The 22,481-nt window shown below is 56.3% G+C and overlaps 9 protein-coding genes across 9 annotated transcripts; 4 read left to right on the top strand and 5 right to left on the bottom strand.

The window, feature by feature from the left end:
• Nucleotides 1-1,125: 1,125 nt before the first annotated feature.
• On the bottom strand, nucleotides 1,126-2,287 carry SCP_0211200 (hypothetical protein; the record flags this gene model as incomplete). Its single annotated transcript, XM_027755030.1, has 3 exons — nucleotides 1,126-1,535; nucleotides 1,595-2,077; nucleotides 2,131-2,287. The coding sequence occupies 3 exons, from the start codon at nucleotides 2,285-2,287 to the stop codon at nucleotides 1,126-1,128; spliced, it is 1,050 nt and encodes a 349-aa protein (XP_027610831.1).
• Nucleotides 2,288-2,970: 683 nt separating this feature from the next.
• Nucleotides 2,971-4,774, top strand: SCP_0211190 (Protein phosphatase 2C homolog; the record flags this gene model as incomplete). The annotated part of the gene is made up of 4 exons (XM_027755029.1): nucleotides 2,971-3,703; nucleotides 3,766-3,943; nucleotides 3,996-4,124; nucleotides 4,180-4,774. 4 exons carry the CDS (start codon nucleotides 2,971-2,973, stop codon nucleotides 4,772-4,774), a joined length of 1,635 nt encoding a protein of 544 aa, XP_027610830.1.
• A 268-nt stretch (nucleotides 4,775-5,042) lies between these two features.
• On the bottom strand, nucleotides 5,043-7,462 carry SCP_0211180 (Probable ubiquitin carboxyl-terminal hydrolase; the record flags this gene model as incomplete). Its single annotated transcript, XM_027755028.1, has 6 exons — nucleotides 5,043-6,303; nucleotides 6,357-6,581; nucleotides 6,635-6,737; nucleotides 6,794-6,907; nucleotides 6,959-7,205; nucleotides 7,262-7,462. The coding sequence occupies 6 exons, from the start codon at nucleotides 7,460-7,462 to the stop codon at nucleotides 5,043-5,045; spliced, it is 2,151 nt and encodes a 716-aa protein (XP_027610829.1).
• A 485-nt stretch (nucleotides 7,463-7,947) lies between these two features.
• Nucleotides 7,948-9,783, bottom strand: SCP_0211170 (hypothetical protein; the record flags this gene model as incomplete). Its single annotated transcript, XM_027755027.1, has 7 exons — nucleotides 7,948-8,318; nucleotides 8,371-8,718; nucleotides 8,769-9,229; nucleotides 9,286-9,417; nucleotides 9,479-9,556; nucleotides 9,608-9,705; nucleotides 9,754-9,783. The coding sequence occupies 7 exons, from the start codon at nucleotides 9,781-9,783 to the stop codon at nucleotides 7,948-7,950; spliced, it is 1,518 nt and encodes a 505-aa protein (XP_027610828.1).
• Nucleotides 9,784-11,580: 1,797 nt separating this feature from the next.
• On the bottom strand, nucleotides 11,581-13,088 carry SCP_0211160 (ADP-ribosylation factor GTPase-activating protein; the record flags this gene model as incomplete). The annotated part of the gene is made up of 5 exons (XM_027755026.1): nucleotides 11,581-12,507; nucleotides 12,562-12,687; nucleotides 12,740-12,797; nucleotides 12,861-12,923; nucleotides 12,976-13,088. 5 exons carry the CDS (start codon nucleotides 13,086-13,088, stop codon nucleotides 11,581-11,583), a joined length of 1,287 nt encoding a protein of 428 aa, XP_027610827.1.
• Nucleotides 13,089-13,874: 786 nt separating this feature from the next.
• Nucleotides 13,875-16,031, top strand: SCP_0211150 (Velvet complex subunit B; the record flags this gene model as incomplete). Its single annotated transcript, XM_027755025.1, has 9 exons — nucleotides 13,875-13,984; nucleotides 14,051-14,114; nucleotides 14,177-14,253; nucleotides 14,308-14,533; nucleotides 14,598-15,480; nucleotides 15,544-15,583; nucleotides 15,654-15,772; nucleotides 15,838-15,890; nucleotides 15,945-16,031. 9 exons carry the CDS (start codon nucleotides 13,875-13,877, stop codon nucleotides 16,029-16,031), a joined length of 1,659 nt encoding a protein of 552 aa, XP_027610826.1.
• A 126-nt stretch (nucleotides 16,032-16,157) lies between these two features.
• Nucleotides 16,158-19,775, bottom strand: SCP_0211140 (Protein Rf1, mitochondrial; the record flags this gene model as incomplete). Its single annotated transcript, XM_027755024.1, has 3 exons — nucleotides 16,158-19,339; nucleotides 19,386-19,689; nucleotides 19,740-19,775. The coding sequence occupies 3 exons, from the start codon at nucleotides 19,773-19,775 to the stop codon at nucleotides 16,158-16,160; spliced, it is 3,522 nt and encodes a 1,173-aa protein (XP_027610825.1).
• A 409-nt stretch (nucleotides 19,776-20,184) lies between these two features.
• On the top strand, nucleotides 20,185-20,973 carry SCP_0211130 (acyl-CoA N-acyltransferase; the record flags this gene model as incomplete). The annotated part of the gene is made up of 4 exons (XM_027755023.1): nucleotides 20,185-20,354; nucleotides 20,432-20,698; nucleotides 20,780-20,798; nucleotides 20,905-20,973. The coding sequence occupies 4 exons, from the start codon at nucleotides 20,185-20,187 to the stop codon at nucleotides 20,971-20,973; spliced, it is 525 nt and encodes a 174-aa protein (XP_027610824.1).
• Nucleotides 20,974-21,854: 881 nt separating this feature from the next.
• SCP_0211120 (hypothetical protein) lies at nucleotides 21,855-22,478 on the top strand (the record flags this gene model as incomplete). The annotated part of the gene is made up of 2 exons (XM_027755022.1): nucleotides 21,855-22,029; nucleotides 22,093-22,478. The coding sequence occupies 2 exons, from the start codon at nucleotides 21,855-21,857 to the stop codon at nucleotides 22,476-22,478; spliced, it is 561 nt and encodes a 186-aa protein (XP_027610823.1).
• Between the last annotated feature and the right edge of the window lie 3 nt (nucleotides 22,479-22,481).

The following is a 22,481-nucleotide window of genomic DNA, read 5'->3' as shown; positions in this document are numbered from 1 at the left end:
TCTTGCTCCGCGACTGGTTTGGGCCCGAGAACTATTGCGTCCAGCAATTCGCGTCGAGGTAGCCTAGGGACGCTCGCCAGGCGCGGCGATGGGTTATGCGACCTGCTGCCTGCTCCGCGTGCAAGTGTCGGTATCGCAGAGATATACGAGATAGATGCGGCTGGGCCCTGCGTCGTCGTCAGAAGCGTGAGGCTCGACTGCACGGGAAGCAGGAAAGGCTTGACCTCTGCCACCGAATACCAGCACGCACTGCTGCAAAAGAGAAGACGGACCTTGCCTGGCAAGCACATCCCCAGTTGCAGACATAAATTTTGTGCCGCAGCACAGGAAGTCTGCAGAAAGCCTGACATTTACATCAATATCCAGAGACCTCGCCTCCTTGAATATGAGCTGGCCAAACGCGCATCGAAATCCAATCCAACGCTCGACAGCAAGCTGCAGCCCGCAACACGCAATACCACAAAGCGACCCGCAGAATTTAGGACGATATCAACATAGCCCGCCTTGACGGCGATTGGGAGGGAGTGTCCGCCGGTTACAACCATGCGGTTCGAAGGAGTAATTCAATTGTGCACCACAAGACCTGCCTTTTCCGGTCGAACACCTGTCTTTCCGAGCGCGCCGGAACGGCATCCTCGTTGCTGTGTACCCTGCCTCTTTTTTGACAGAAAGAGACTCGAAGACGCCTCGACAAATCACTGCGTGTTTTTGACTGCACGCCCGGCACTAAGTTAGTATCAGACGGCGTGAAGCAGAGGGGTGGTACAATACTTCAATCTAGATGAAAATTAGTGGATGAGCCAATTTACAATACGCATATGTATATTATCCTGGCCGTTTCTATCCAGACATGCATGCCACGGGAGGGCCCCCATCCCGACCTCGTAAGGACAGGACCAACGTTTCCAACAGGACGCAGCACGTCTCGTTACGCGCGCAGCGCGGGACACCCCTACGCACCGCCTCTTGCAGCGCGCCCCGCATCGGCCCCTCGTGCTCATTTTTCTAAATCCAGTCTAAAGCAGCCACAACCAGCAAGCAAATCAATCGCACCCAGCCGAACCGTGCAACATTCAACAGTGCACCACCCGCAAGTGATGGCTCCAGTCTCCACAGGCACAGCCGCTAGTTTTCCGAATACATCGGCGGGACGTCCGCCGGGACGTCTGCCTCGGGTATGGCGTGCACGGCAGCAGAGGATGTCGATGAAGAGCCCTGCCCCGCCGACCCGAAGCGCACGCCCGAGTCCGCGTGGTACGTCGCGGGCCGCGCGACGGAGAGCAGACCCGCCTCCGCGGCCTTGCTGCGCGGCTGGTTCGGGCTCGAGAACGCGTGTGTGGAGGAGGAGGCGCCTTCGGAGCCCGACGCGAGGCTAAGCACGCGCGGGGCGCTCCCAGAGCCAGAGCCCGACGAGTAGTGCGAACCGTCGTCGACGCTGCCCAGGCCAGGTGGTGCCGAGGTGGGGGCGGACTGGGCGCCCGAGGAAGTTAGGGTGACGGTGGTGGGGGGCGGGTACGCGTCGAAGGGCTTGACCTCTGTCAAGGAGAACGGGTGAGCAACAAGGGGATTGAAATGGGGAAAGGACGCCGCGAACCCTGGTCAAGTATCTCCCCTGAGTTGGCGGACTTGTAAAAGTACGGCCGCCGGCCGCTGCGACGGAAGAAGAAGAAGAAGGCGGCGAGCGCGAGGATGAGCAGCCCCGCTACGCCGCCGACGACGCCGCCGACGATCGCACCGACGGGCGTGCTCGACGTCGTTTGGACGATGACGCGTAGGGAGGAGGTGGGCTGGGGCAGGGTGGTATAGGTGGCGGCGCTGCTGGAGGCTGTGGACATGGGGACGAACGCGATGTAGTCGAGGTAATACGGGTTTGTGCTGTTGGCGAAGATGACTTCTACGTGGAGGGTGTGGTTGACGCTATGCAGCCCGCCTTCGCTGTAGAACATGACCTGATTGGCGTCCTGACTCGAGGTGTCGAAAGATACGCCCGTTTGCGGGGTTGATCCATCCAGGGAGTAGTTTGCGGCGACGGCGGTGGTCCCGCTCTGGATTGCACCATACACGTAGATGGCGGTACCTGATGGGAGTTGGAATAAAGCACTCTTTGACATGATGGACGGAGCAACTCACCCTGAAACTGGAAGTCGAACGTCGCGCCAGGCTCGACGGCCTGGCTGAGACTGTTGTCGAACGCTGCCGAGTCATTTAAGACGTCGTTCCACTGGCCGTTATAGAGAATTTCGGGCGACTGGTCGTCAACAACGGTGGTGACTTGGGTTTGAGACATGGCTGCTGCAGGGGAGGACCAAAGAGAGGACCAACGTGTGAAGGAGCGTATAGGAGGTCGATGCAGAGCTTTGTCAGCGCGATATATGGGGATGGAAAGATAGATTGATCAATTGGAGTTCTGGCTCGGATACGGGCCTGCGCTTATGAAACGCGGGCGGGGTGCGTCGGTCACGGCGGTCGACCGCGTGCGCCCATGCACCGCGCGTCGTACGCTGTGTGTGCAGGTTTTCTGCACATTACAAGTCACCTAATGCTATGTCGAGGAGAGCAACGCGTGAAAGAGATGCGCTTATCTTGACTGGAGTCTGAGAAGTGAGAGCACTGCCCACACAGCGGCGGCGAGCGTTAGCATTACCCCGAATGTGCTTCATCACGTGGCAGCGCCTGTGCGACGTGACGGTCGTGCTCGTGTTGTGCTCGTGCGACAAAAACATAGCAATTGCACCCGACGCCGGCGACGAAATACACTGCAGAAGTGCAGCAAACGCGGCCTATACCCAACTACAGCATTTGCTTGAGTGAATTCTGGTTATTTTGCCACGTGTAGACGAAGCTAACGTGGATCAGGCAGTACTTACCCGTCTTCGATCGCACGGTTCCGCCATTGCGCGCCCACGGACTCTGCGTCTTCCCGCGAGAGCCAGTGTGCCGCCAGCCCGCGACGCACTCGGTCTGCGCGACATGCAGATGCTCAGGCGCGCCTGGAAACCCGTCATCGGCACCGCCGTCCTCGTCGGTGCGCCCTCGTACGTCTTCTACAGGTGGTACTACGCCCGCCCATCCCAAGAATCCTTCGACCTCCAGGTCCGCGAGCGTGGGCCCGACGGCAAGCCCGCCATGCTCACCCGCACCTTCCCCCTTATCTCCAAGGACCAGGCCGACGCCCGCCTCGCCGCCCACGCCGCGTTCAGCAGCGCAACTCGCCCGGACGGCATTGTCTGGAAGCACGCGACCGCCTTCCTCGCGTCCAACGACCCCATCGAGGACGCCAACGACAGCGCCATCATGCAGCGCGACGCCGCAGACCCCTCCGCCCCCGGCGACCTCCTCTTCTTCGCCGTTATGGACGGCCACGCCGGCCCGCACACCTCCCGCCTCCTCTCCAAGGTCCTCATCCCCGCCGTCACCCTCGAACTCTCCTCCCGACTCAAGGCCCCGCCACAGCCAACGTTTGGGCAGAGCCTTAAGTCTATTCTCCGACCCACGGCGTCCTCGTCGCTGCCAGTCGACGCGGACCCAGAGCACGTCACGCTTGCGCTCCAAACCGCCTTCCTGAACCTCGACGCGGAGCTCACCAATGCGCCCCTCCAGCTCCTCGCCGCGAACCTCGACAAAATCGCGAAAGAGACGCGCGCGATCCCAGACCTCAGCCAGCACCCGATGGCCATGGCCAGCATGCTCCCCGCGATGTCAGGTACCGTCCTCTCCCCCGCTTCCGCGCTGACGCGCCCTTCACGCCGTTCGCGGATCACACAGGCAGCTGCGCGCTCCTCGCTATGATCGACACTGCTCACAGTAATCTCTACGTCGCGTGCACGGGCGACAGCCGCGCCGTCGCCGGCGTGTACGAAGAGTCCGAGGACGGCCAGGGCGTCTGGCGTGTCGAGGTTCTCTCAGAAGACCAGACCGGGCGCAACCCCAACGAGCTCAAGCGGTGCGTCCGATCTCGTCCTCAGCTCAGCATTCCCTTGACCACACTTGCGCAGACTGCGCTCAGAACACCCGCCCAGCGAAGCAGACGTCGTAATCAGGAATGGCCGCATCCTCGGCGGGCTCGAGCCTAGCCGCGCATTCGGTGACGCGCGCTACAAGTGGCCGCGAGAAGTGCAGGAAGTGTGAGCGCCCTCTCTTCCCCGCCTTCACCGCCACTCACCGATCACCACCCCACAGGCTCAGCAAAGCCTTCTTCGAAGGCACAGACCAGCCTATGCGTGCGACGCCCTCCCTACTCAAGACCCCGCCCTACGTGACCGCGCGCCCCGAAGTCACCCACCGCAAGCTCTCCCTCCCCTCTGCCTCTTCTGCGGCGGACGCGGACGTGAAGCCCAAATCGACACTGCGCTTCCTCGTGCTCGCGACCGACGGCCTCTGGGACGAGCTCTCCTCCGAGGACGTCGTCGCGCTCGTCGGCGGGCACCTCGCCGGGCTCCGCGGGCGCGTCCCCAAGTCCGCGCTGCCTGCCCTCGTGCGCACCACAGGTGGCGCGCCCACCGTCTCCGGCAAGGACCGCGCCCCGCGCCGGAGCGCGCCGAGCGACGGTGCGTGGGCGTTCGAGGACGAGAACGTCGGCACGCACCTGATACGCAACGCGTTTGGTGGCGCCGATGAGCGCCGCCTCCGTCGCCTGCTGAGCATTCCCGCGCCGCATGCGCGCAGCTATCGTGATGATGTCACTGTGTCGGTCGTGTGGTGGGAGGAGGGGCGCGAGGGCGACGCGCAGGCGGCGGCGGTCGCCGCGGGCGGGACGGTGAAGGCAAAATTGTAGTTTACACACGGACATGTAGAGCATTTATTTATGACGGGCTTCTTGAGACGCTGCCACTCTTGAGGGTAGGAAAGTCGTACACGAAGTCAAAGATGTGACCATCCGCACGTAGTTCAACGGAGCACACGAGAAGATAATATCTCAGCAAAAAAATGCAATTGAACACGGCGAATGCTCTATCCGCAGGTGTGATACAATGAAAAAAAAAAAAGATACCCGCCTCGTCCCCTAGAGTCCTTACTACAGACCCGCAGCACCTCACCGCGCCCTAAACGGCAAACCGCCGCCTCTGCCGCCCATATCGATGAATCGGCGGGTCCCTCTCCCTGTGCTGCAGGTTGCTGCTCATCCGGCCACTGTACGGGTTGAAGCCCGCGCCAGACCCGCCCGACTGCCGGGGAGCCGACTCCCGCCGCTCCCTTGCTGAGCTCGAGTACGAGAGCCCGGGCGACAATGGCGTGCGCGCCCACTTGTGGAGTGATCTGTCGCTATCGTCATCGTCGTCGTGGTCGGGCTCGGGTGACTTCCGTTTTTTGCTGGAGGACGACTTCCCCGATGGGGTCCCGTAGAAGCTCGAGGTGGGGACGGATGCGGAGATCGCAGACTTCCGTGATGGTGGTGGTGGTGGCAACGGCGATGATCGCGTACGCTCTGGCGGCGACACTGTCGAAAGTGGCGCCGCAGCTGAGGATGCGGGTTCCTGCGACTCGGCTGCATCGCCCTTCGTCTCCTCAGCGGCGTCCTCCTTGTCCACCTTCTTACCGCCAACTTCCACATCCTCCACCTTCTCACCGATGTCATCATCGCTCTCGTCATATTGGACGAAACTCTGAAGGGCAAGTCCTGGGCTCTGCGAGACAGCGGCAATCTTCTTCTTGAGGCGCTCCGCCTGTGGATCGCCGGTCTGTTGCTTTGCCTCTGTGGCCTTCACCTTAGAGCCGATTGGAGATGAAGGGAGCTGCGGCCCGATGAACGAGGTTGAGGCTGACGGCGACGACGGCGGTGGTGATGGAAGGCGGGGGCCGATGGACGGCCGCTTGGCCTTCGGGACGTCGTCCTCCTCATCGTCACTCTCGATGACCTTCCTCTTCTTCATCGACGCGATGATGCCCGCCTTCTGCAGAGGTGGTGGCGGTCGGGCGGGGGCATTCAGGACGGCCTCGAGGGCTTGACCACGGTCCCGCACATAGAACAGCATGTAAGCGTTCTTCAGGCTCGTGGGAACACCCGTGTACCGAACCACAGACTCGTCGTTCATCTCGTACCACAGCCCGTTCGCGCCCTTGGCATGCGCGTAGTAGTGTCCAGAGTTAGGGCCACTGCCGGCGTGCGAGATCACGCCGAAGAGCGTATACGACGGGCCGTGCTGCCCGTCGCTCATCACCGGCTGCAAGGAGAGATGCTCCTCGTACTTGATGACGTGACCGATCTTGCGGCCCATCGGTGAGAAGCGCTTCAGGTGGATGGTGAGCACCATGGGCGCCTGCTGGATCGTGAGCTGCTTGTCGGCAGTCACTGCCTTTTTACACCTGTAGATGTCCGTCACGATGTGATTGATAGACGGTAATGACCAAGGACTCACTTCTCGCACTTGTATTTGTCCGCGCCCTTTAGATGGTCCACGGCGACGAACTTCCGCAGCGCCTCCTTCAACCCGGTGACTCCGTAGATATCAATGCTGAGGTCGAGGATGCTGTCAAATGTGTCGCTGTTGTAGCCACATTGAAGGCATTGCACTCTAGATCGTAGCTGGCCACCGAAGATCTTGTGGACCCACGTCGTTTCGGCCAGCTTGTGGTCTATTTTACTGTACAACACGATGAGCAAACGTATAAGAGGATGTGGAAAAAAGCCACTCACGTTCCGTAACCCGCTAAACACGACTTCTGTAAGGCGTCGACAGCATAGCGGAGGAATTCATGCGAATCCTCCTGCCTTCCCCTACGCAGGTGCTTAGCGATGACTAGGATAGACGCGTCAATGAGAGCGAACAAATAAAGTGGCGACACTAACACACACCCTGCAACTTAGTCGTGATGGGGTAGGGGGTAAATGGACGTCGACTCGAATGGGACTCGTACATCACTTGTCGAAGGGCACAAGACATGCAGAACGCCGCCTTGGGGACGCGACCTGGAGACAAGGTCAATATCAAATCCAGACAAACAATCGAGTGGCACAAACAAGGATCGGTCTTGCTATGAGCCATGAGGACATGGACCAAGGGAGGCGTGTGGATGAGGCACTGCAGTGCACTATTTAAGAAGCAGGTGTTCCCTGTATTATTTAGGCCCGATCCAATACTCATACCCTCCGGCCATGTCGAGGGAATGGCCCCGTCGTACAGAGGCTTGCTAACGCTGCTCGACGCCTTCGGAGCTTTGGGGGACTTTGCGGGGGTGGATTGGAGCCCTTTCCTCGCATCGTGGCCCTGGTACGAACTTTTTTTCGCGTCAAAGACCCACGGAACATGACAAACGTACTGACCTCCACTTTTGTAGGCTTCGGTGTCGCGTTGATGGGCTGGTATTTGCCCTCTGGGATGGCTAACGCGCCGGTCGACGATCCTTCAACGAATTCGATCGGCGGTGGCAGCAGGCTGTTAAAAGCCTCTATGTCTTTAGCCGGGCGGTATTGGGTGGCCTCTTCCGAGAAGCCGGGTGAAGGAAGGATTGGGGAAGCAAGCATCGTGGTGTATCTGAATGCTGGCAGCCTCGCAAGATGTGGCAGACGGCGAGGTAGCGGGTGCGAGAGGAGGGGGAACAGCGAGTGGCCGTGGTGGGCGGTGTACGAGGGAATTGACGCGCGCCACACAGCTCTTCCACAATTCATGGGTGGCTCTTGTTTGCTCCTCTTTGTCTCCTTTCAATATGATCACGTGCTCTCTCGTCGCGTCGCGTAAATGTATCAGGCGCGATTGCGCAACCTTTTTTTTTTTGGGAGGAGCGAAGTATGGGGCAACGTCTGGATGGCAGCCTTGAATCCTGCCAGACGGAGTTGGAGCACAGCAAGTCGAGAGCAAGGTACTGTAACGATAAGTAATACGGACAGATAGCAACGATACAGCGAGATAGCAGTAGAATAAATACTGGGATAGCAGCTTGAAGCACAGCAATTCGACAACAAACAAACAACGAGATCGTTGCGAGCAAGGAATAGATACCTTCGATACGCTATGGAGCCTTTGGAATACCCTCAAGGCTGAGAGCATTCATATAACCGTGGCAGATGCCGGCAGTTTCGCTCGGTGACATGTTTCCCAAGTCGAAATACCCTGGGAGGATTGGAGAAGTTGACGCAGAGCTCGACAGCGACTCCGAGTTCGTATCCACAGGAGATGACAGTAACTGAGGCACCCAAGGAACACCAGGCACTTGAGAAGGAATAGGGACCCGATAGCCCGCAGCAGCGCTGAAACCACCTGCAAGACAGTCCATGCTGTTTCGATAAGAAACGTCAAATAACGCGTCGTCGTATGCAGAAAGATTAACCATCTGTGGGAACGATGTGAATCCGCTACCGTACGTTCTTACAGTTCGAGCCGCTGCATAAGTTTCATCAGACAAACTTGCACAGGAGAAGTAGACACTACTCACCAGGAATACAATCATGATATGTGGAACGGTGCCCCACCAAGTTGCCAGGATATTGCGACAGGGAAGCTGTGTCATGATAGGGATGGACGCTCTGTTTGAAAGCACTATACGCTGATGTGGAACCACGATGGTAGGATGTTGGCGGTGCGAGACAGGACGACCCCTCACCCACGCCCTCATAATAGGTGCCCACATAGTCACCACTGGAAGGTAAGGGAATCGAGGAACTGCCATAATCCCGATTCTCTACGTCTCCATCAGGCTCTACGACATCGTAACCAACATCCGCAGAAACTGACGGGGGCATGAAAGTGGTAAACGAATCGTACGGACGCACATCCTCGAATCCTGTAACCTAGTCAACTCAAATCGCCGGCAAGGTACGATGACGGACTCACCGGAAAGAGTCGAATCAAGTGACAAGCCGTAGCCCGTCTGCAACGAGAAATCCAAGTCACCTTGCGGATAAAGCGTCGGCTCGCCGATACTGGACCCCGAGGTGTATTGGCTACGAGGAGATGTCAATTCAGGATAACAAGATTCCTCATTCTTATCCTCGGTATGGGGAAAACTACAATGAGAGCCGGATGGGGCAAACGCAAGAGTGTACTGCTCCTCCAGTGCAGTTTGTTGGGCCTCAGCCTCAGCAGTCGGGGAGTTGGCCAGTACGTATACATTGGCGAAGCCGCTGGTGCAGTCCATTGTAGTCAATTCTTCGGCTCCACTGGAAGAACTACTAGGTTCGACCGTCAGCACGGCCAACGATACCGGTGGGATGCGGTACTGGTCCAACACGCTCTTCTCTAGTATCGTGTCATGCTTCTTAAGGTGCTCGACGAATTGCCGTTGGTGGCGATATCTACAATGCAAACGTCAGTGAGCGCAAGGCTTGCAGGTCTAGGAGAAAGGATGGACCTGGTCGAGCAAAGAGGGCACATGAATTCACTCCCGTCGTGCTCATGCACTTCTTTTACGTGCCGCTTCCACGTCCGCTCGCTCTTGTAATCTTTGCCACACAAAACGCAATAATGTGGTCTTTCGTTGGAACTGAGGAAGCAGAAGTCAGACACCGCCGACCGGCAGAATGAAGTACGAGGTTGACACTCACTGGGTCTTCCTGTGCGTCTTCAACGCACTAAGCAGCGAGAAGCCCTTCTCGCATCCCTCAACCTCACAGAAGAAATTCCTAAAACAATGTCAGGCAGATGTTCGGTGTCATGATCCCCAATGCCCTCACTTTATTTCATCATGTACAGCCAGTTTGTGCCGCCGAACGTCGTCGCGGCGGCTGAAGGTTTTGTGACAATTGTCACATTCGGGCCCTCCCTCTGTAGCCTGTATGGAAAATGAGTATCTGGCAGTCTGACCTTACAAGGCGCTCGCCTTACGACGCGATACCCGAGTTGGGGGCATAGCGCGACGACAGAATTAACTTCCGAGGACGTTCCGAAAGACGAGACAGTTCAAAAAAGTAAAAATAAAATAGAGAGGTAGGAGAAGGTGGTGATCCTTCAAAGTCGAACCGATGAGTAGGCCGGTCAGGAAGTTCACGTTGAAGGCCACACCAAACGACGAGTGAAGCGGGAAGAAGAGGCTGTGCAAAGTTGCGCGGGTATAAGGTGTTGGACCCGCTTCGCAGCAGTCAACCAAGGGAACGCGACGTGGTTCGTGGTGATTGTGCAGATCACGTGGGGGTTTCGTGGGGGCTTCACTTGGTAGTAAGAAGTCCCCTGGAAATTGTCTCGTCCATCAATTGTGCCCCCTAATGGTGTCTGACAGGCGGCCGAGATGGCGGACCAACAGCTTAGCCAGAGCTGACACAGTGTGGGTTGACGAGCGCATAGGGCAGACGGGTCGGACACGACATAGTAGGAAGTGAGTCAAACCCACTCTTGGACATTTGACAGCGTTGCGGAGGTAACGGGTTTGGTGACCTCACAGAAGCTTCCTAATCAAAGCCGTGTCGGGCATTTGCGAAGACGGGCGCCCTGGAGGGGCCAGCAGCCGCTTCGAAACCCGGAGGAAAGTCCGGTCGGTTGAAGGATACCACAACGGGAACAAGGGCTAGTGGATGGACTGCCATTGATAACGTACAGATGGTGATCAAGGACTTCTTCGGTGTGGCGTTGCCATCAGGATTCAGGCGTCTCGTAGCCTCATGTTGTTCGTATCCAAATCGAATGAAAGGGATCGCCAGTAATGGATTAATGGACGCACCTGGCACCTTGAAGATTTCAACGGCTCGCAACTAAGCGACACAATTTCCGCACCGCAATTGTCGCACTGCCTGCAGATACAGACTGTATATTGATCTGTGTGCGAATATCAGTTATCGTCCATTGTTCACTGAGAGTCCAGCGTCAGAACGTACGTAAATGTTACCATTCGCTGCCCACAGGTATTGGACCCGGCACTCACTACATCATCGCGAGTGAGCTATCCGCATTTTATGCACCACATCCACATCCCGCTCCAAACCTGAGGTGACTAGTTGTGAGAACTCCTACTGGTCTAAGGGCAAAGAAAATTCATTGCTAGCGTTATTCGTTCGAGAACGTCCTTGATTCTGAGGACAAAATTCTTTTATATCACAAGCACATGTGCTCCGCGCATTCGATACCGTTTGCAAAAAGATTCGGAGAAAGGGCGAACGGAAACACATTTACGTGGATCTGTAAAGTCTGTCTTCCCAGTCAACACAAAGATTAGTGGCACGGAAGGCACTCGATGTTCTAGCAAATTTTCACCTCCTGCACCCATTAAAGTCGGAAAAGGCGTAGAAATTTCATCTTGGGATGTCGTCGAAGCAGCCAATGCCAAAAAAGGTGGACCTGGCGTAGTGTGAAAGACGGTAGGCGAACAAGCCAATCGAAGCTTGACGAGAGGATCTCCAGTGTTCATGGTACGGTCGCAGTGGCGCAGTCGGCGAAGCCCGTGTTGAACGAAGAAACCTCAGAAAGCATTCCTTGAACTTGAAGCTTGAGCTTGAGCGGTTACCAAGTTGAAAAGGTTCCGCAGAGTATAAGGCCGATCGTGCTCAAAAAGGCAGGCGTTGTAATGGAGCCCCCGGCGAATCAGCGCTGCAGCATTGAAAACTATGGAGGTAGGAAATATGTGTGCGAATAATCCAAAGAACCCAGCAATAAATACTACTAGTGTACGCATAATGTGGTCGATGAAGAAACCAATAAATAGTCGAAATAAGGGTGATCAGAAATCCTTCCACTCATCCTCCCAGTCGTCCTTTTTCTTCGTGGCCCTAGACTTCATAGTGGAACTGACACTGGGAATAACTGGTGTCGGAGACGCCAATCCACCTGTATCATAATGACCACCGTCCTCGAACTCGCCAAAAGCATCCTCCTCACGGCCGTCGTAGAGGGCGGACGGCTCCCCGTCGTAGCCCATATCTACCTGCCCGTAGCCCTTCTTCGAAGGACCACCAGAGACCTTGTCCTTCACCGTTCCCACCACTCCACCGACCTGCTGCGCGACATCCACCCCGAAAGCGTTCTTGCTCCACATGTTAGCACTTCGGCTGACATCGGCCGCGCGCTTGCCCGCCTCTGAAACATAACCCCGAACGCCCGCCTGGAATGTCGGGTCCGTGACCTTCTCGATGCTCGGCTGGATGACATTCTCCGACACCACACGCGAAGCACCTACGACAGCAGCCGAGAAAAGAGACCAGCCTTTGCTGAGTGCCGTAGCGGGGCTTTGCTGAAAGTCCACGAGAGACGGCGCTGCAGCGGAAGAAAGACCGTACGAGGGATGGCGAGAAGCAGGTGGAGGCGTCGGTGTATTTCCAAAGCCTTGGTAACGGCCGCCTTGCGAAGGCGGTAGATCATCGGGACGGGATGAATTTGCTTGTCCAAGGGTCGCGAAGTATGATTCGTTGGCCGCCTTCTGATCGACTGCAGGACTGCCGGGTGTGGGCGAATTGGTGCCCTTGAACGAAGCGGGAGATATGGAGTCATTACGGAGGGGGCGACTGGTACTGTTGCGAGTTGACGCGCGAGATTTCCGAAGACCTTGTGCGGATGAAGGGCGTCCTGGAGGACTTACCGAGCTGGTGGAACGGGAAGCTTCAGTTGGCGCAGAAGGAGACCAGGGGTTGCCGGCCAAGTCGGCATCAAGCTATATGAAGAGAATTAGATGGCAGGCATTCGGTGATGAACATAGCTCACTGACTTTCGTTCGATATTGAGAGGCAGCCCAACAATGATACGTGTCATACGGGCTCATACCTTCCTTGTACCCACCCTGCCCTGCAGGATAGGATTTCATGAACTCTCGGAATGGCGCATTGCCTCCAAGCTGGAATGTGTAGAATGAGAAAGCAGCTCCGGACTGTGACACTCAAACAAACCTGCATCCGTTTGATTTGATCCTCCTGCCATGTATCCATTGAGACGGAGCGCACGAAGCTGGGGATTGTGGACGGATTAATAAGATAGGCCTCAGAACCACATTTCAAAGCACGCACTCACCTGACATGCACTCCGAAACCTCTGTGAACCCCTGCACACTGCAAACAAAGAAACACTGCAAAGCTAACGCAGTGGTTTGGAATCTGCACAGGATATTGAGCATGCATGGTCTAACCTAAGCGAAGCCCATTGAGGGTTAGGACTTGAGCAGTCTATGCATTTCTTGTTGTCAAGGTCTCCTCGCTTGATGAGCTCCTGGAGTGTTTTTCGTGCAGCAACTTGGTCCATGGTATCGGCTGTATAGTGACGAGCGTTGACAGCGTTGCGGTCAATCGCCGGAGGCTTACCGTGAGAAATCCCATAAATGTATTCTCACAATAATTCGTGGTAATCCCCAGAAAACGCAGATTCTTTGAGCCCGAACCCGAGCAGATTTTCCGGGTCGGGTCGATGCCGCGGTGGGATGAGTTATCAGATAATCTCACATGCAACAATTGGAGGGTCTGTACGAAGTCAAGAGTAAGCGAGATAATAAGATGGCGGGGAGCCAGTTATTGTGAGATGGAGAGTGCGGAGGAAGGGATGATATAATATGTGTCAGAGACAATATTGGCGGTGGAGGGTAAATATTAGATCGTACCTTGACTTGCTACCAGCTTCCCCGACTCGTCTGTCAGCGCTCAGTATCCGTTTGTATAACCCACTTTACACCGCCTTACCCGCGGGTCGAGCTCGCAACAGCGCCTCCAAGAACCTTCTCAGTTCCCGTATCCACCAGGTTCGTTGCCTGTTCTGCCGAGCCAATTCTCTGTCATTTCGCGAGTCGTCTAACGCCGCATCTGACGCGATCTCATTGTTCTTGGTAATTGGACGATGAAATACAGACCAACTTCGCGCCGTTGAACGTCGCAAATATTCTCGAGCTGCAGTTATCTCCCTTCTGTCTCTTTTTCCTGCCCTAATCTGCAATCGTCCAACTCGAAACGCTACCAGGGCGACCTGACCCGTCGATCTGGGTCTCATTAATTATCACATCGGCTCTAGGCTTCCGCGAACCACACATCTCCAAGTTGCATGATCCAAAAGACGAACGCACGCACAGGCAACACATCTACTGCTCCAATGCGCCCGCCAGCGGGAGAAAACTCAAATCCGGAACCATGGGGCTCGTGGGCGCAACGCAAGTCAGTTCCTGAGTTTATTACCGGTGTTCGCGCTCGACGTGTGGACCTAACACTGCTGTGCGTCAGGCACTATTCTTTGGAGGTCGTTCAGAATCCTCTTCGTGCACGTATGTGTGGCTTTGGGGACAAGGTTGGTCATGTCTTATTGCGGACAAGTTCCTGATACCCACTCCGTTGCTTGCTTGCTTCCAGGATCGTCGACCTCTAGCTCCGGCAGCAGTAGCGAAGATGATAGTTCGAAGAGAGGATAACGGTATAATAGACGTGGAGTGAGTGTTCTCTATTCTGTGCTAACGTTTATGCTGATGGTCGAGCGCCTGCAGTGACGTGGATTGTTCTTTCTTCTTGGTCACCGTCGACCTCTGGTCAGCGGACAGCAAGCATGAGATGAATCTGGTCTTACATCCCACTTCCGCGGATAGATACGTTCCTGCAAACACAACGAAACCGTCCAAGCGGCGCGGCACAAATTCTTCGACTCAGCGGGCGAGGAAGCAGAGTTCTCCTGCGCCCTCTGCAACTACCCCCACTACTTCCGAATACCCTCAGGTATGTCCGCGATCTGATTTTTCCTTTTCCATTGAAGAAACTTGCAAATGTTCAACTACGATAGTCCAGTACAATGGCGCCCTATATTCAATCTACAGCGCCAGGCTACTCGGGTCAAGTATATCCTGCGTACCCTCCACCGCCGTCGGAAAACTCTTTCCAACCTGTTAGTCCCTACGGACCTCCACCACCTGATGCAAACCCCCAGCCTTGGGGTTATCCTCCTTCGACCTCTCCGGTTGACCGTCCTGCGCATTACCCTCCTCCAATTCGTACCTCGGGCCAGCTCGTGAGTCGTAACCCTCCTTCCAGTGCTGGCTCGGCCATGGGTGCAGAGTATGGTAATGCACCTGTATCGGCTGTCTCTGCTGGGCATACTTGGCAAGTCGAGAACGCCGGGTCGGCTACGGACGATACAGAAGGAACGCCCTATCGCACATGGCCGCAAGATGCATCATATTCTTCCAGTAGTCACAACGGCGTGGCTCATGCGTCCGGACCCATTGACCCGCCTGTGAGGGCATCCCACCCCTCCCCGTCCAGCCCGGCGATGCGCAGGAACTCTTACACTTCTCTTGCTCCTGCTCCGACTGCGGACACGTACTCACAAGGCCAGTATTCACAGGAGCCGTACTCTCCGATGTCACAGCAGGGCCCACCTCAGCAATTGGACAATGTCGTGTACGCTTCTACGTCTTATTCCCAACAGCCACCACCACAGCAGCAGCAGCACCGGCAGCAACAACCACCACCTTCGGCTCCACAATATCAACAAGGGACATACGCTCAGGACGGTACTCCGCCATCGAGCATGCCACCATTGCCCCGACATACCTATACACGGACCCTCGTGGGGCCCTTATCGGCGAACGCTTGCCGCCTATTGGACGAGCACCGCAAGCCCGGAATCTTCTTTCTTTTCCAGGATCTTTCCATTCGAACCGAAGGTGCGTCTATGAGGGATTCTGACTCACACTGGCGGCGTTATTGTTACTCAATTGGACGCACAGGCACCTTCCGTCTGAGGCTGCGTCTTATGAACGTTGGCGCGTAAGCAGAGGTTTCTTACAACGCCTACTCGTGACTCCGTGCTGACGCGCCGTCCTGCGGTGTCTCGCAGGCCGCCGGCCCCAGACGTTGGTGCATTCCGTGTTCATAACGATGTTTCGCCTGTGCTTGCTCAGACTTTTACTGAGCCTTTCATTGTTTACTCCGCTAAACGCTTCCCCGGCGTCCCAGGTCTGCCTGCACCACTACATGAATGTATTATACGAGCCTAACATCACCCTTCCCCTTCTACCCAGACACCACCCCACTCTCCATCGCCTTGGGTAACCAAGGCCAGAAGCTCCCGCTGGTGAGTGGATCCTCTCCGGCGTACCTAAGCACACGCGCTGACGCGGCGAGATAGCGGAACCGGAACGGTTCCATGAAGCAAGGTCGGAAGAGGCAGCGTAGTGGCTCGGATGGCTCGGGAGACGAATCCGACGAGACATGAACTGCTGACAATTCCCCCTGCCCGGATGTATGTATTATGACCCCGCGTCTGGCTGCTGCATTAGATAATTGTTTTGTTCTGGCTGTCTTGCTTTCGCAACAATAATGGCTGGCACTCATGGATGAACTACATCGAGCGCTTGGCTACTTGCCTACGATTCGACGCCTTCCTGATGATCTCGTACTCGCGAAGTAAGCGTACCGTATGTGGGTAGTTGGCATGAATCCTGTCCAGGATCTCCAACGCTGCCGTCCGCCTGTTAAGGAGACTCTGCACGTCCACGGCAGTCTCCTCGTTCGAGTCGACGCCAGGGCGATACGGTTGGATCAACTGGCCACCCTCCAAATGAACGAGCACACCGTGCAGTACCCTCATGGTCACGGCGTGAGCACGCCAGACGTTCCAAAGCGGAGAAATTTGGTGCAGCACATGCAACCCATGGGCGAAGTCCTTCTTTCCCTCGTCCTCCAGGCCCTTGGCCTTCAAGCGCGCAAGATATACTGCGAGAGCCCTGCGCCTCGTGAAGTGCATCGGTGCTTCAGAAGGCGCAGGTGGCAAGTCGTCCTCCTCTTCTTGAGGAGGAAGGGATGTACTGAGTGGGGATTCTGGGTGTGGGTCCCTTGATGTCGCGAGCCCTCGGCTTTTGTTTCGGTATGGCAGGATGACCCTCTCTATGACCTCGAACGCACGCTCGGGCTCCCCAGCACGCACCAGTGCCACGGCGAGATGGTTCCAGTTGTGGGAATCGAATGAAAGACCTTCCTCCCTGAGCGACGTCCACACCTTCGGGATCTCAGAGTGCCGACCAGAAGCGGACAGTGCATCGAGGTATATCGAGAGTGGGATGCACATGGAAGTGCCCTGGCTGCGCAAATTTGGTCTGGCCCCGTCCGCCATACCGTTGAAGAGACCATTCACACGGGAATAGCGGAGGCCCAACTCAACTATCTGCGGCCAGGTGCGGTACACGGCTTGGAGGTCGCCTTTCCGCCGATAGGCATCGAACAGAGCGGTCATTGTGCCAAGCGTCGGTTCCCCGCCGTTGTCAAGCATCTCCTGATACAGGCGTTCAACAGCCTCTGGATCTTCACGCCATGTGTGCGCAACCATGATCGGGGCATAGACCATCTCAAGAGGTAACTGTCTGCGTCCAGCCGGCTTCATCCACGGCCGCTGGTCCCGGTCTGTCGACAGGAGAGAATGAAGGAACTCTTCCGCGATCTTCAACCCCTCCCCGCTCTTCTCGTGCGCATACGCGTTGATGATCGCGCTGTACGTGACAGCAGTTGGCTCGATGCCCCGCGCCTTCATGTTCTCATAGACTGCCCGCGCCCTGGCTCTGTGTTTCTGGCGTAAGTGTCCCGCCATGAGGATCGTGAACACGTAGACGTTTAAATGAAAGTGTGTCTCCCAGCTCTCCGAGAGGCGTTCCATCTCCGCTACGAGATCCGTGGCGATACCCATTAGTCCTGAATCGCACGCGGACTGCACGAGCAGCGCGAACGTATACTGGTCAGGCTTCACCTTCGCTTGTTCGAGCCGTTGGAATAATCCCGCAACAACGCGAAAGGGCGCGCCGATGAGAACGTACGCCTTGAGGAGCGTATTGAAGACCTCGATCGTCAGTCGAAGCCCGAGTGTGGCAGAAGATGCTAGGTAGTCGAAAACGCGGATGACACCGCTCCATTGACCAGCCTCGACATGAGCGTTCATCAACGCAGTCAGCATGCGGCGATCCGGGATGATTCCTTCACCGAGGGCGCGTTTGTAGACGTCCTCCGCCGCCGCGGGATCCTTGCGCGTCGCGAGCAGAGAAATGATAGTAGTATACAAGACTCGTGTGGGTTGCAAGCCGCTCTCGCGCATCTGGTCCAGGAGCTCAACCATGGACTTCAGTTCCCCGCGCATAGCGAAACTGTGCAGGATGACGCTGTAGACATGCATATCTGGGAGAATGCCGGCCTCCGTCATGCGCTCTAGCCAAGTATTGATTCCGTCGAAATCACTGCGTTGTGCGTGCGCGAAAATGACCGTGGTGTAGTGGTAGAGCGTAGGAGCTGGTCGATCCTTGACGTTTATAGGAAAGAAGTGGTGGAACAATTCGATGACGCGGTCAGTGTCCCCACGAACAGCGTGCGCGTGCATCAGCATGTTGATGTCGGCCATGCTGACCCATGAACGTTGAGCAAGTCGATCGAAATACTCCTCGGAACGTACCACATCTCCTTGGTGCGCGCATAGGAAGAGACCCAGAGATTGGTACTTCCTGAAGAAAAGTGCCGACGTCGTCCACTGAGACAGAGAGCTGAACAACTTGTTTGCCTGTTCAAACGCATCCTCCTTCGCGAGCGTCTTGACCACCAGCAACTGCACGTCCAAATGTACTTGCACCTTCTGCGTCAGCGCCATATCCAACATGGCCAGCGCGTCGTGGGGCAATCTTACCCGGCAGAGCGTCCGGATCAGGAACTCGTCCGTGCTTCTCTGCCGCTCTGGTGTCCAGTTCTTCTGGGCCGTTAACATGTACGCCGCCATGTTCTCCACCCCCATCACCACCGAATGTACCACCTCCTTGAACCTGGAAATTTTCAGCCGCAGAATCGAGTCGCCCCAGACCATCGTCCGTTGCTGCAAGAATGGCTGCACCGCCTCCCACTCTCCCAGCAGCACTTCGAACGCCACCACCGGGTGCCGCATCTGCCGAAGAAGCGAAACGATCGTCGTGTACGCCTCCACCACGTACGTTACACTCTTCTGCTCCATCTCTGTCCCTGCCAGCTCTCGCGCCTCCCGCGCCGCCTCCGCGTACTGCCCCGCCATCGCGAGCCCTCGCGTCTCCAACGAGCGCCAGCGGACATGGAGCCCCGAGTGCGGCCTGATTCGACCCGCGAGCGCGTGCAGCAGCATCTGCAGCCGCGTGCCCCACAGCGGCATCGAGTCCAGCAACGACGACCGGAAGTCCAGCCCTTGCGCCCCGTCCGCGATCCGCGATGCAAATTGCATAAACACCTCCACCGGCACTAGGTCGCACCCGTTTGCCGCGTCGAGCGCCTCGTACGCCCGCCATGCGTCCTCGTAGTCGAACTCCCCGTTCCACGTCGCCGCCTCGTTTTTCCAAGTCGCGAATGCGTTGATCTTGTCGATCCACGCCTGCTGCTCCGACGGTGTAGCACTTGACGATGCGTCCGGAAGATTTGACGAGTGTCGCCGCTGGGCGGGCGTGCCCAGGAAGGAGGTGCCGCCTCGAGAGAGAGTGCGCATCAGCTTGTGACCCGATATTCGCCGTGGTCTCTGTCGCAATGAGATGCCTGTACCCGAGTCAGAAGAGCTGAGAATATATTCGTTTGGACGTACCTGCAGACGACGAATGCATGCCCCTCATTATTGTACCTTCTGTACCTGTGCAGGGATCGCACGCATCATCCTCTGGGCGTGCCCTCTCCTTTCCCTTCACGCGCCGTGGACGTGGCGTGAAGAAGTCCTGCGGAATTTTATGGCGCGAGCGCGTGACCATCCTCAGGGCAGAGCTCGAGGATGCAGACGAGTGTGCAGCAAATGGGCGACCGGAAAGGAGAGTGTTGAAGACGACCGTGGTCAAATGCTCCAGCATTAGACAACGAATTCCGACGAGGCCCTGTTCCTGCGTCACACACACGAACTTTGTGCACCGTCAGAACGGCTGAACATACCTCACAAAACTGGACCTACGACCACAAACAGAGTCAGAGGAGGCGGCGAGGACATCCAGGAAGAGGTGTGTCTTGCTCGCGCTGAGAAAGTGCTCTGGATATTCGGAATTCGGATGACGAAAAAGGCAAGTCTCCGTAACAGCCTCGGTCTGTCTCGATGACATTTTTCGGTGTGGAACCACCCATTTTGGGGGTTTGCACCCAGCGATCGGCCATTTTTGGTTGGGGAACCCAGCCATAGGGTCTTGTGAAGGCTTTATATTAGTAATGGTCTCCCCAGGCTATACAATAGATGTAATATATAACTAACGGAGCTTCAATTTGAGTGTATCTATTTTGTAACAACTGTGAAGACCACTGGTAAGTCAGGGCAGGACTTTGTTACGGCTTTTTGGTCGAAGGTGCCCGTTCCTCGGAGCTCAGAGGTTCTGACTTGAACTCTCACCACTGTCGAACTGTCAAGCATGTGCTCGTTGTCGTCGACGTCGTCCAGCGCAGCACCAGGGCACGAGATCATAATCGTACCCGACGTCGGCGAACCCGGACGGCAGGAGCTGCGGCAGCAATGTTACGACGTCCGCATCGACGTGTTCCACCACGAGCAAAAATTTCCGCTCGACACTGAAATCGATGAGTTCGTCTAGTCCTGTCGCCCACCGCTGACTTCTCCCGCGAGCCTTTCCCTATTTCCCACCCGCCGTTGAAATGTAGCTTGGACGAAACGGCGACACACATCCTGCTCCGGCTGGTACCCAGTCTCACGCCCATTGGCACGATCCGCTGCTCTCGCAATGACACGCAGGGCTACTATAAGCTGAGTCGCTTGGCCGTACTGCAAGATTACCGACAGTACCGCTTCGGGCGTAAACTGGTGCTCGCGCTGCACGATTACGTGCGGCAGGACCTTGCGCAGTGCGGTCGCGCTTCCACCACGGTCAAGGCGCATTCCCAGATCCCGGTGAAAGGCTTTTATGCAAAGTGAGTTGGCTCCTCGCCTTTTGATTAACAGCGATAAGCCCTCGTGCCGAATTCAATTCACTGAGCCACTCTGCGCCGCAGATTTGGATATTCGCCTGAGGTACGTTCTATCTACTGGTCTATTGATACGCTCTGATTTTTCTATTCTGGTGGCCACAATGGTTGCACGGTGATTGCGATTAAAATCATCGTATCTTATCATACAGGGAGACGAATTCGATGAAGATGGTGCGCCTCATCAGCTGATGGTTGCCCGCGTGTCTCTATCAGATTGAGAGGAACGCGCTACGATGGGCAGATGTCACGAAGGATCGTAGAGCATGCAACATGGAAGCGGAGAGTGTTGAAATCGAAAGAGATACTGGCGATATATCATAGAAGATCGGAAGGAGGCGTGGTATGCAACAATACATTGTGCGGTCCTCCGTCCGAGGTCGTAAGGTATGTGGCTGCGTCAACGCACGCGTAGCCTGCACACTGGTTCATTCGCCGAGTTGTGCAAGTGCTCGAGCGATGCGGCAAGAACTAGTTCATGGAGAGCTACGGATTCAAGTTCCTCAAGTAATCGGCGCTCGTGCGACCTCAATGCGCCATCGCAGCTGTCAAATACTACAGGATATTTTTTTCGAAGGGAACATAAAGGCAGAGTGCATGAATGTTTGCGACGACGACGAGGAGTCTACACCTGCAGGTCTGTCTCTCGAGATTCAGATCTGCCCAGATGGCATCGATGAAATGTTACGATCGACGGAGAAAGCAAACCATCGAACTGCTGGATCTGCGTCCGAGTAGTTCCGGATCGAACTCAGGCTTAGCATAGCAACGAGAAGAAGCAGGTGCGCCTTGGTGGTTCAATCGGTATCTGTTCTACCCAAATCGAAGAAAATCTGCTCTTCTCTTTCCCTGGCCTAGGTGACATACCACTCGCGCAATTCCTGCAGGCTTATCCTCGCTCTTCATCACTTTCCAACCTCACGGTGTCTTCAGACTGATCTCATTGACAATAGATACTGTACAGATCGTACTTGTTCGCGAGCGAACGGTATCTACGTAATGTGTGGTACGGTTGAGAGCGGCCGTGTCCTGGAAGCGCCAGAACTGGAAGAGACCTTGCTGCCTCGAGCGGACTCGGACAACATTACTCTCGCCACCAATCATGTCGTCGTCGTCATCGTCAAATGCAGCAGCAAGCGAAATACCAGCATACGAATCACAATCGTACCCGACGTCGGGCAGCCCGGGCGGGAACAGCTGCGACAGCAACGCTACCACGTCCGCATCGCCGTCTTCCACCACGAGCAACACTTCCCGCCCGAAGCAGAAATCGAAGAGTGCGCTCCATCTTCTGAATTTCACGTCCTCTCACGCGACACCCACTTGCCGTTGAATTACAGGTTGGACGAGACGGCGACGCACATCCTGCTCCAGTCTCACGCCCGTGGGCACGATCCGCTGCTCCAGCGACGACGTGCGGGGCTATTACAAACTGGACGCCCTGGCCGTGCTGCAGGGCTACCGCCAGTTCCATTTCGGGCGCGCGCTGGTGCTCGCGCTGCATGATTGCGTACGGCGAGGCCTCGCGTCCGCCACGGTCAAGGCGCACTCCCAGATCCACGCTACGCTGACTGAGTCTCCTCCCCTCGCCGCCACGATCTCCCGCACTCAATGGGTCACTGAACCTCTCTGCGGCGCAGATTTGGGTATTCGCCCGAGGAATGTGCTGGCGACTCTCCACCGACGCGTTCTGATGGCTTCCTCATCCCCCTTGGGATACCCATGATGA

This window comes from Sparassis crispa, assembly GCF_003851025.1.
Source record: "Sparassis crispa DNA, contig_000001F, whole genome shotgun sequence".
NCBI lineage: Eukaryota > Fungi > Basidiomycota > Agaricomycetes > Polyporales > Sparassidaceae > Sparassis > Sparassis crispa.
This window is presented reverse-complemented; position numbering and strand designations above follow the sequence as displayed.